General features: G+C 40.1%; 1 protein-coding gene across 1 annotated transcript in view; it reads left to right on the top strand.

Moving 5' to 3' along the window:
* Window positions 1-12,539, top strand: part of DOCK3 (dedicator of cytokinesis 3) — a 182,691-nt gene that overhangs the window by 139,985 nt on the left and 30,167 nt on the right. The window contains exons 33-39 of the mRNA XM_027700784.1: window positions 1,818-1,966; window positions 4,283-4,368; window positions 6,228-6,254; window positions 6,374-6,469; window positions 7,949-8,009; window positions 8,504-8,597; window positions 9,284-9,432. Of these exons, the coding sequence (XP_027556585.1) occupies window positions 1,818-1,966; window positions 4,283-4,368; window positions 6,228-6,254; window positions 6,374-6,469; window positions 7,949-8,009; window positions 8,504-8,597; window positions 9,284-9,432 (662 nt within the window). The remainder of the gene's footprint in view (window positions 1-1,817; window positions 1,967-4,282; window positions 4,369-6,227; window positions 6,255-6,373; window positions 6,470-7,948; window positions 8,010-8,503; window positions 8,598-9,283; window positions 9,433-12,539) is intronic.

The following is a 12,539-nucleotide window of genomic DNA, read 5'->3' as shown; positions in this document are numbered from 1 at the left end:
CCCACAGAATCATTTAGGTTGGAAAAGACACTTTTAAGGTCATCAAGTCCAGTCATTAACTCAGCACTGCCAAGCCCACCCCTAAGCCACAGGTGTGTGTGTTTGATAATAAAGCCCAGCAGTGGCATACAGTAAAGCTGCTTTTTGGATGTCTTCAGGTATTTAGTATGCATAACAAATTCTATGTTACTACTTTAAAAATTAAAAAAAATGAAATAAAAAGAAAACAGAAATCCCAACCTACAAGAGCCCTGCCCACAATAACACAATGTTTGTGCTGAATTTTCAACTTCTACAATTTATTTGACCTAGACATTTTACAAAATGGGAAAAATGATATCTCTTCACAGGTCTCAAAAGGTAAATGGAAGTTTTTCCCCTGGGACTTGCACTTTTAGAAGTGTGCTGAGACAGTCTTGGGTTTGGGTAATTTGGGATTTAGAAGAGTCAAATAACATCTGAACTGAATCAGAGCAAGTCCAGCTGGGCCAGTATCCTGTCTCCATCAGGGACCAAAAGGAATACCTATGGAAATGTTTGAGACGGAAGCATGTAGTATTCTAGAGAAAAATACAAAAATGTTTGCTGATAGAGATCACAAATACAAAGAACAGGTGAATCATTAAGAGGGCAGAGGAATGATACAATTCATAATGGATAACTCGATAATGAGGCTGCAATATATTCAAAAAGCCAGAAATGAACATTTTATGTGTGGGAATGCAGGTAGGAGTGCTATTCAAGAAAACAAAGACTACAAATGTATCATGCTGGTAGTCAGCTGAAGGGGAGCTACCTGTAAAATGCCACTGTAATCTTTGAGAAAATCCGCAAGAATCTTGAGTAAGAGAAGAGAAACAACATTAGTGCCACAGTTTTTTTCGTAAGTGTACTTGGTTCTAGATGAGTTTCCCTGGCCCTGCCTTCTACAGCTTAAAAAAACAACCAAACACAAAACCAAAGCCAACTCATAAGGAAGGCAAGTTGGGCAGAGTTCAAACAGCAGTCAGGAAGAAGACTGTGGAAGCAAGAAAATGCCTTATACTGTGATGATGAATAAGGCTGGTCTGTCTGGCACAACTAAGATGATACAGCCAGAGCTGGTCAGAGTTCCAAAGCATCTCTGTGGGAATGGAAGATAACAGGTAATTCCAAGATAACAGAGACCCAATAACCAGAAAGTGATGCACAAACTCAACTGAGAAGTGAGAAGCTGGTTTTAGACATGTAGATACAGATATTTATCACTGAATGCTGTTCCAAATGTGGCTCTTTTGAGTTACTCCCTGTGACTGTGCAGTAACGTGGCACAGAAGAGACTGTCAGCAAAATGCCTTGGGATTCTGTTGGAGCAGCAATTCCACTTGGTCTCATGTCTGTTGGGAAATTGGAACTGCCACAGCACCAAAGGATGAAGAGCTCTGTAGTTCTTTGAAATCTGAATGTGTTCTATTAACTACCATTGTTCTCACCAGCCCTTTCAAAATCTTCTTCATAAATCAAAAGTATCCCTGGCCTCTTTTCCCCCAGTTAGTATGTTTTAGTTTGGTTATTTCTGACAGTTTGAATTCCTTTGCAAGTAAAATGCACTGACAATTCTTGCTGAAGGCTTTCTCAGTGAAATTAAAAATGCTCTTAGAGACTTCACAAGGTGTAAAGCAAATACAGATTTTTCATTCCTTTCAGGAAAAGAATGTTTGGTTTTGTAATGCCCATGCCTATTACTTTGTACATGTCATTATTGCAGGGGTTCTCTGTTTTCTTAGTGGCAGATAACAAAGGCTTTTATGTAATTACATTTGCTTTGTGTTGTACAGGTGAGCATAAGATTCACTTTATTCCGGGAATGATTGGCCCCTTTCTTGGTGTTACACTTGTTCCACAACCAGAAGTCCGGAATATCATGATCCCTATCTTCCATGACATGATGGACTGGGAGCAGAGAAAGAATGGCAACTTCAAACAGGTGAAGGCAATTCCCAAGCATTCCCAGTATTCCTTTTTTTTGCTCTGTCTGTCTGCAGTGTCCAGCTGGAAGCAAGGAGTTTGTATTTGTTGACCTGTTTCTGATAGTGAAGATGTTGTCAAGTAAATATATATAAAAATAGAAAATTTGAAACATAATTCACAAAAGTATTACAAGACTCCCACGATGGTTTAACCAGTGCACTTCAGAGCAAACTGCATTTTCCATGAACGTGGAGAAGAGGAGGGATGTGCTCAGCACATCAGAGATGGGGGGGAATGTTTGTAAGTGCTGGGCTGTCAGTGTTCCCACTGGTTTCACTTAGATTATTAGTCAGCCATTGAATGGGCCAGACTGAGAACCGAAAACAGAGATGTAAGAGCCAGCCAGTATTTTTGAAAACAGTGATCTCTGCTTCTCTGTCTTCAATTTCCAGCTAGGAAGTGGTGTTGTATAATTATATCATTATACTGTGCTTTGAAACAGACTTTGGAGCTGTATTTATTTTAAGAAACTGTAGCAGCTCTCCTGGAAGGGTTAAGTCCAGTGACAGCTCTGCAGTTTCCACCTGCTGTGAGCTGTGATTGCAAATCAGGGAGAGAAATCTTCATCATTCTGTTTCCCAGTCGTGGTCAGAGAACTGCTAAATTTTCCACTGCAAAACAGATCCTGAAGTGCAAAGCATTGATAATGAAGGATTGGCTTAGACTGGATCCTCAGATGACAGTGTTTCATTGTCATTGTGCTGGGGCAAGTATCTGCAGAGAAGTGCTCTGAAGTAGTAAATCATCATTAAATTATCATAATTCATGTGATTAATTATTATTCACACAGTCATTACAATGCCAGATCTAATCTATCATTCCAGGAGAACAGCAGACCTTTCCCATAACCTGATCTATTAAAGGCTGTGTGGAAAAACATTATCAGGAGCTTATGCTTTTCTTCCTCTTCAACTCCCTTGATTGATACTGTTGTTATTATTTAGTACTATTGTTGTTGCAGTAGCATTTGATCAGGGTCCTCTTTTCACTTGTTTTAACATAACAATAGAACAGTCCCTGCTCTGGCATTTACAGTTACAAGCACCTACAGTCATCTTCAAGTTTCTGGACCTGTTTATATTTTCTGTATCAAGATGAACTCTTCATAATCTTCATTTAATATTTATGCTCACTAATGTATTCTGAACTACAGCTCCAAGAATATTTCTTAAATTACCTGTGGAGCAAATTTCCACACTGTTTTATAAAGCATATATCATAACTTTCTAAGGGTAAAGATGGAATAATCATCTGTATTACTGAGAATTAAATAAATAGTTAAACAGCACAAGATAGCACAAGATATAATAAACCTCATTAACAATATCTGCTGGAACCAGGGAGTTATTTGCTTTGCAGTGTAATGCTGGATAGCTGGACACAGGAATTACTGATTTCTGTCAAGTCATTGTAGATCACAAGCAAAGGGAGGGTTTTTTAATCGTGAGCTTCTCTTCACCTTTTGAATACTCAGCTGGTTGTCAGAAAATATAAAAATCCTGGAAATTAATTGTCAAGCTTTTTTTTATTTTCTTCAGTAGCTCATGTTTTAACAAGGTTGATTTTCAGCGAGGCTGGATAACAATGCAGTCTGATTCAGGGATGAAGTCAGGTCTCCCTTTAATGATTTCAGCAGCAAGAGCACCAACTCCACTTGTGTGCCACTGGGTGAATTGCTTTTCCTTCTCATCTTTACTTCTTTTGCAATTTGGCAGCTGAAAAACATAGAGAAGCTCAAACTATGCTTGTCTTTAAATAAAAACAAGCCATGTTCCTGCAAATGGTTTCAACCTTTGGGAACCTCTGTCTTCATTTGTACTGAAAGTGTTTTTTCTGCAACATTTCCCAGACTACTTGAAATTGTTTTGTTTAATGTTAGATGCATTGATTTCTGCACTTGAATCAATTTTATGAGAATATCTGATATCAAACTTGATAATAGAATGTATTAGATTTAGGGTGGGAATTAATATGTATTCAAAACATTTCTAAAATAAGAGAAACATAGTAATGCTGTTGTGGCCCTTTGTATAAGTGTGAAAAGCAAATGTGTCACGTAGGCATTGAGAGGCTTGACAAAACAGGGTTTAATGAACAAATAATCTTACAATATAACGATGCCTGGGTGTGGGAAATCAGTTACCTCCCAACAGAACCACCACAGCAGCCCAGTGGTGATGGATATTCTGTTGTGGGACAGGATTCAGTTTACCTGAGGTACTGGTTCATTGACAGTGTGTCTGAGTGATTGATTTGATCCCTTTTCCTGCAGGTGGAAGCCGAGTTGATCGATAAGCTGGACAGCCTGGTGTCTGAAGGAAAAGGTGATGAGAACTACAGGGAACTCTTCAGCCTGCTGTAAGCTCTGCCACCTTCTGCTCCTCTGTCTGCAGGGCCAGGGAGAGTCAAAGCACTGAGCTGTGGAGAGGGCACTGAGCTGTCAGCCACAGCACTGATCTCTGGAGAGGGCAGGAAAGGGCCTCCTGCCAGGTTTTCATGGCATGGCTCAGGGAAGTAGAAATACATCACTTACATCAATTACGTTTCTGAAAAGAATATAAAACCCTCAATTCTTTGTGTTCTTTCTGTGACATCTAATATCAGGCTGCACAGGTAAGTAGTTATCATCCTCCTATCAAAAACTGATTTGCTAGAGGAGCAGGTGCCCTTGTTTTTCCACAGCAGTAAATGAAATCCTGGCCTCAGCATTGTTCAGAGACACAGTGCACTGCAAGTCAGACCTTGTTGGAGCAAAGGAGATTTTCCTCATCATTTTCTTTTGCTTCTTCCAATTTTTGACGGCCATGGTTTGGTTGGTTCAGCAGTTGCAAGTTGCTCCCTCCAGAGCCCATCATGACACTATTTCCACTCCCTTTCACACCAACAATTTGTACCCATAAGGATAAACTTGAAGACTTTATGTCTGACTTAACACTTAGTTATCTTTAAGTATTGATCTGTCTCCAAATGTCATTTCCAGTGATCCTATTTTATTTCAGAAGGACTTACTTTGAACTCTGACAGTCCAGAGCAGTTAACCCAAAGCTGTTAATATCCCAGTGAGCCAGAGGGATCATTAGCAGAATTTTAGCCATATATTCCAGACAGTTTTATGTGCCCCCCAATAGCAACCAGCCATTTGAGGCATAAACTTCTGTTTTGCCGGAACCAGTACTTGTATTTTTGAATTTGCAATTGCACATTCACTCATTTCAAGGTAGATAATCCTGCCCTTCCTATATGCATATCCTCAGGAAGTATGTAAATGTATTTGGTTTGGATTTGTGTATATTCAGCCTTGGGAAGCCTGGTACCGTATGAGTACAGATAACACAAAGCTATTTCAGGGATAAAGGAAAGAAAATATTGATTTTTTTTTTAATTCACCTCCAAGAGGAATAGTGTGCAGTTCCAGTGGAAGACATTTGTTACCTAAAATGTTAAGAATTCAAGGACTGTAGCTTGTTACTTATTTTTAGATGATAGTGACTGGATGTATTACCAAGAAACACAGCCTGGAATTCCAGCAACCTGTTAGTTTATATTTGACAGTAAGTGTTCTGAGAACAAGGTGAGGAAACAATTTGAGGAAACAATTTCACAAATTAATCAATGCTATGTGAAAAAACAGTTCAGCCTGAATTCTACTGCCTCGACTACACTGCTGAAAAGGGAGCTGGCTCCCTTGGCTGGAAATCATCCAGTACAGAAGAGTTTGCCTGGCATCCAGCAGAATTTCTTTCCTAGAAGTGGAGAGTCCTTTGACTGGAAATCCAGTTTCAGGAAACTAGCATCTAAATTTCCTTTCTTTCTTCACTTTTTAAATACAATTTTCAGTGTTGTAGCTTTCTCTCATCCCTCATAGCTCTCTCCCTGAGATGAGTGCTTAGCTGTACTGTCTAATTTGCTAGGCAGGAACAGGTTGCCTTTATTTCCAGTTTAATTAAATTGTGATTCGGGGTTGGTTGGTTGGTTGCTGATTGGAGATGAAAGTTTACAGAGGGATGAGCAAAGAAGAGGTATTTGCAGTAGGTTTAGACTCCTTTCCAATTTCTGACTGCAGTTACCAGTGTTTAAGCTACAGGTAATAACATGGGAATCAAGTATTGCTGTGAGTGTTGCTCTTTCATATCTTTTAAATGGCAATGTGAGGATAATTTTCCTTCCCCTGTCAATTCTGTAATCTCCTTGTCTTTGCTTCCTGCTGCCTGGAGTAGAACCCAACTCTTTGGGCCTTATCCCAGGTAAGATGGTAATTCTGTGAATTTTTTTATGAGGGAGAAACCAAGTTGCCTGAAGCAGTCTGTATGCACTGTGCCGTTCCCCTGGAAGCCTCACCTGCTGTCTTTCCATCTCCAAACAGTTTGCTGGAGAAGATTGAGCAGGAAACTTGGCGGGAGACTGGAATCTCTTTTGTTACATCAGTTACTCGCCTCATGGAGCGTCTGCTTGACTACAGGTACCTGGCACCACTAGGAATGGATCCTGAGCATAAGTTTGTGAAGACTTAGTACCAAATTCTTACAGGGAATATTTTTAATCTGTAGTTTTGTATTAAAGTTTATTCAGGTTGCTAAAACACTAATTCCTTCCATCATTGAAATGATCTCAACCAATTCAGCAAAATAGATGCTAAATGCAAGAATGATCCCAAAAGCCTTGGTGAACCAAGGGGTGCTGGATGCCTCCTCCAGGCATGCAGGGGTGGAGAACTTCACCTGTGGGAAGTCTGCCATGTCAGCTGGTGACTCCTGTGCAAGATTCCTCTATAAACTGGGCAGCCTTCATTTAGTTTTGGACTGAAGTTTGCAGGCCTGTCGTGTCAATGCAGCTGAGCTTTGACTCAGTTACCAGAAAGTATTTTAACTTCAGATATATATAAACACACAGAGAGCTTTTATACAATAATAGACAATTTGAGCTCATATAGAACTGGCCCAGATATTTCTATCTTTAGCCTACTGACAAGAGTTCAAATAATTTTTCTTCTGCTGCTGCTGCTCATTAGAGGTGAAAACCCTGGGACTAGGCTGGGTGTTCTGCTGTCCCAAATCCTTTCCTGTGCTTTTTAGTTTGCTCTTTTCATTATCCCTACCACTTTGATCCAGTCTCCTGGTTTTTTTCCTAGCAACAACCACTCTACTGTGCACAACCAGGTATTGGAGACACACTTAAAGGGAACGCGGGGGAGCTGGTTTGGGTTTTTTTTAAATGAAATTTGCTATCAACACGACATTGATACACATTTTCATGCTTAATTGATTTTTAATACACAGAAGATTTTTTTTCATTCTCAGAACAGAAGGGGGAACTGCACCAGAATTTGAAAATTCATAGGCTTGTAGCTCAGCTGCCAGTTAGTAGCAGTAGTTCTCAAGACAGTTTGCTGTGTCGCTGCTTTAAAAATCAAACCTCTCGTACTACTTGAATAGAAATAATTTCTAAAATATTCCAGAATCTGAAGATAAATTTTGTTATTTAACTTACCTATGAATAAGTTAGAAATCTGGTCTAAATCCCTCAGGTTGTGTCTTTCAGTGTGCCACACCACAGTGGTAGTTGCATTTATGGAAGCCAGCCCTTTGGCTGGGACTAAAACATTTACATCTGGATAAGAAGAATTTTTCATTTTTATAGTAGATCTTGCATTCAGATCATTTTTGGCCACTACTCACTGATTTTTCTTCAGGTTCTTGTAAGAAATGAGGGAGCAGTCATTTTTTAGGGGCTTGTTCTCAGATACAAACATGTAGGAGAACACTTAAGTTCTCACATCATTTAAGCCATAAAATGGAAAGTTCTCTTAGAGGAACTTTATAAGATGAAGTATATGATTAATTGTTTGTGATCCAGAGAAACTCTGGAGGATAACTTCAAGTTTGTTTTAAAACAAACAGTTTTTGCAGACGTTTGTTTCAACACTGCTCTGCTTTCTTAGGGACTGTATGAAAGGAGATGAAACAGAAAACAAGAAAATCGGCTGCACTGTTAATCTTATGGTAAAGATGTTTCCTTTTTCTCCTTGTGATACTGTGCAATGTTTTTGAAACTGGGTTGGGAGAGTTTGGGATGGGAATCTGTGTCAGGCAAATGTAGCTTCAGAATCCAAGCACAGGGATGACAGAACAGAATGAACAGAACTGTGAGGATCCCCTGGAGGTCTCTGGTCCAACTCACTGTTTAAAACGGGGCCAAATAGGTCAGACTCCTCAGGGCCTTGTCCAGCTGAGTTCTGCATGTCCCTGTGACAAGTTCTACAACCTCTCACACCTTTTCTTTCAGCTTTTTGCTACGTTCACTTTGAAAAAAAAATCATGACACGATAAAATCAGTGGGTTAGATCAGTGTGAATATGAAAAGAATTATTAATTTTCTTTTCAATTAATAATGTGTTCTCTTTTCAAGGGCTTTACACATGCACAGATGCTGCTGATTGTCTTGAATGAAGGAAGAGTCTCAATAAAGAGTAACAGCTCTCTCTCTTCCTTCCCAGAATTTCTATAAATCCGAGATCAACAAGGAGGAGATGTACATCCGCTACATCCACAAGCTGTGTGACATGCACCTGCAGGCTGAGAACTACACAGGTGAGGAAGGCTCGTGTGGAGTCTGCTTGAAATCCTGATGACGTTTTTTTATTCTCCCAGGGTTATGTAATCTCATTCATTCTCCTGGAAAAAATCTGTATGAATCAGTTATGGCAGTTGGGAAGGGAAGAAGCTGAGGTGCAATTCTTTCTCTCAAGTGAAATACTGTTTATGCCACACAACCGTATTCCATTATACTCCAAATTTTATATTAAAGTGTTCTGTGAGGAAGACTGATCAAAAAAATCACAGCAGTGGAATCAAATTTAGGGGAAGATTAACAAAACCACCATTATATTATCATATGCTGTATTTCCATATTGCAGTGTTGAGGGAGCACTTAGAAAGTGTAGGGACTTTAATTCTGTGTTGTCCAAGCTCTGTTTACAGCTGCAGACCCCAAATCTGGTTACATATCTGAACATCTGACTGTGCATTTAAATCAAGTAGCTGGTAAAAAGAAACTTGACAGATTTGTACCTAAAAATCGAGTTCATAGGAAACAGCTTTGTGCTGCTATTTTAAGTAATTGAATCATTTAATGGTCCTCTAAGACTTTGATTTTTTCCCCCACATTGTAGATCAGAAATCACAGACTATTTAGGAAGCAGATCTGTGACCTTTCAATACTGGCTGTGTTTATTTGCTGTCATTGATTCGGTGTTCCTTAATTGCCTTTCCAACAGAGGCTGCATTTACTTTGCTTTTGTACTGTGAGTTGCTTCAGTGGGAGGACAGACCTCTGAGAGAGTTCCTGCATTATCCATCTCAGTCAGAGTGGCAACGTAAGGAAGGTCTGTGCCGTAAGATTATCCATTACTTCAACAAAGGGAAGGTATGCCAACTTCTTCTCTCTTCCAGCAGCTTCCTTCCCTATTCCTGACTGACTTAGGGCTTGCAAGCCATCATCTCAGTTCAGTAGTCTGGAAATAAATTTGTATCAAAAGGTTTTATAACTTGATAAATTGCTTCTTGGCTCTCTGGGCAAAAAAAAAAAAAAAAAGAAAAACTGATGAGAAAAAGGATATGGGTATTTCATGATGGCATTTGGAATGGTTTAGGGAGGCTAACAGGACAAACACCAAAACATTTTATAGCTTTAAACCAAGCCCTGGATCAGATGATGTGGCAGGATGCCAGTTCCTCAGCTTTTGAGGGGTGGGATTGCATTTTGTAGCTGTGTGTGCAAACTGCTGTGCTATGACTCGCTTTAGGACTTGTTTTGTGCTTAACCTACACCAGGAAATGGCAGGCAAAGCACTGTAGGAGTCCCTTTAGTAAAAAAGATTTAAGTCCTTTCAGAGTCACTGTTATTTTAAAGTGATTTTCAATTAAAATGCAGTTCCATCCACTGCACAAGAAGAAAATCAATCCATTTCAATTTCACATATTCAGTGTGGATTTTCTACAGTTAATTATATTTTATTTCAATTACTGCAGAGGTAGATGTTTCAGTCCCTTGTGTTGTGGCGTTTTGGGAACATTTCAGAGGTGAACCTTAAAAGTGATATCATCTGTTAGAGTATTTTCAAATTTTTCCCTTCTCTAGGAAAATTCCTACAGCTTATGTTATTGGGAGATAACATCTGTATGTGTGCCTCGGGGTTGGTTTTGCCTGTGATGGCAGTGACAGTGGCATTAAATAAAAATGTGAGTTGGTTCATACGGGGCTGCCATTCCAGATAATTCTTTCCTAGCCCTGATAGTAGAGAGTTGCACAGGCATTTTATACAGGACCTGCAAGAGGAAGTCAGATTCCTGTGTGAAGGAAGAAATGGCCTATTTGTGAGGAAGTGATTAATTAAGATTTTTTTTGTGTGTGTGCCAGAATTGTTCTTTTGTAATAACCCTGCATATGGTTCTCTCTTCCATTTCAGAATTTTTCAGGGTTTTCCAGACTGCACTTAAAAAGGAATTACTGACTTGTGCAAATACTGCAGTACTGTACTGTCTGACTAGACAAAGATGATCTAGAGAGTATGGAAAGCAAGGGAGCCTGTATTTTCAACAAAAACAGGGAATCCATATACACACTGAAGGGGAGTAAAAACTTGACTGATGTAATTAGGCTGTAAAACTCCTAGCAGATTATAGAGTGTTAACCTCATGAGGATGTTTTTGGAATTACTTGACTTTGTTTTTTAATCCTCCTTTATTACAAATGGTAGCTGAATGATTAAATAATCCACTTGAGCAGTGTGTATGTCACTCACACTGTGGAAGTGAAAGGCTGAGAAGCCAAATCCTTCTTTTCAGCCCTCTTCCTGTTGCTTTGTGACAGGGAACAGCTCAGGGAATGGAAGAAACTTGCTTCCCTCAACTTGTGTCTGAGTTTCTTCCTGCACTGCCTTGACGTGGCCCCTCAGGTCCTGCAGAGTGGGATTTGTTCTTGTGTCCTTCACTTGCATTTCCAGTTACATTTCTCATGCTGTTCCTGGCTTCTTCCACCAAGTGAGGGGGTCAAGGCAGCATCAAAAGGGTGTAAAATTTCTGCATTTGTTAGGAGGAGAATTTTCTCAGCACAGCAGTGGGGGGAAAACTGGCCACAAGACTGTCTTGTGGTGTGGCCCATGGCAGTGGGTGCAGAACTGAGGGACTCCCACTCTCAGTACTGTTGGCAGCAGCCCTGTGTTGGGAAGGAACAGGGTGTTCCAAAGCCCTTTTTAGTCTTCATTGGTCATGTGCCCCTTCCTGCTGATTTCTACCATCCTTTGAATTGGTTTATGGCTCAGCTGGCAGCGTGTGCAAGAGCATAACTTGAAATGAAGGTATTTTTAACTCACAGTTATGATTTTGTCTGTTAAAACTCTAGGGTTTCTAGTTGAACAAGACTGTGAACAGAACAGTTTGAACCCAACTGATCATGCTTCTGCACAGCAATAGCTTGAAAACTACCCAACCCTCCTCTGTCCAGTTCACTGCCAGATTTTATTAACTAACAACTCTGACCAACTCCCATCACAGCATTGCAGTGTGTCCCCTCCTTAGCACCAGCCAGGTGCTGAGAGAGACCCAAAGCTGGGTTCCCAAAGCAGTTCAATTTTAGATCATGTGCTCCACACCCAACATTTGAAGTAATTTCTCTTGTGTAGCCGCATGTGAACCGTATTTCTAAAGAAATCTGCACGTTGGGATGTGAGTAGATAAATAAAGGCTGCCATGCAGAAGAGTTGGTTCCCTCTCCCTGAGCCCCCTGGTGTGCAGTCAGCAGTGCTCAACTGAGAGCTGATGGTGCCATAGGAGAAACTGCAATAGATGTCACATCATCGTGCCTTACAAGTACTGCAGAAGATGCACACAGAGCTGAGGTCAGCAAAGCAGAAAACAGTAATGAGGGGAATTAACAGTGGAGACATTAGGAAGTTATTTGAAGAGGGAAGTGACACACATAGCACATGGAATTACATATTAAATTTCTGTGCTGTGAAGCTGCTACCGATTAACATCACAGATTTTAAAACTGAGGCTCCCAGTGACTTGGATATCCATTAATTTCTTTTCCTCTTAAATATCTGCAAACTCTTTTCTCTCCAAGAAATTACCTGTTGTGTTTCTTTACTTCTTTAGCTCACCTTTTATCAGCAGAACTCAGCTAGCACAGTGGAATTTCTCAGGGTGGAATCCTAACTGAAACAGAGCCTGAGTTAGGATGACAGGAATGGTATCAAGGTACATGGAGAAGAGGTGGTATAAAGAGGAATTAGATGTGGTTACATGTTACTCATTTAATTGACATCAGAAAAGGAGCGTGAAAAGGTTCCATCTCTCAGGTCACCTCAAGGGAAGACAGCCAGTGAGCTTTCTGCTTCTGTCCAGAAGGCAGATTAGAGAATTAGGTAGGCTTTAGCCACAGCATCCCATTTGGAAGTGAGACTGCTCACACTGTGTGGAAAAAAGCCATTTATTCCTGGCCAGATGTTTTAGGAGAGACTTTCCCATCCT

The sequence above is a fragment of the Neopelma chrysocephalum genome, unplaced genomic scaffold (assembly GCF_003984885.1).
Source record: "Neopelma chrysocephalum unplaced genomic scaffold, ASM398488v2 Primary Assembly neopelma1_147, whole genome shotgun sequence".
Lineage (NCBI taxonomy): Eukaryota > Metazoa > Chordata > Aves > Passeriformes > Pipridae > Neopelma > Neopelma chrysocephalum.
Note: the sequence above shows the minus strand (reverse complement) of the source record. Positions and strands in the feature narration are given on the sequence as shown.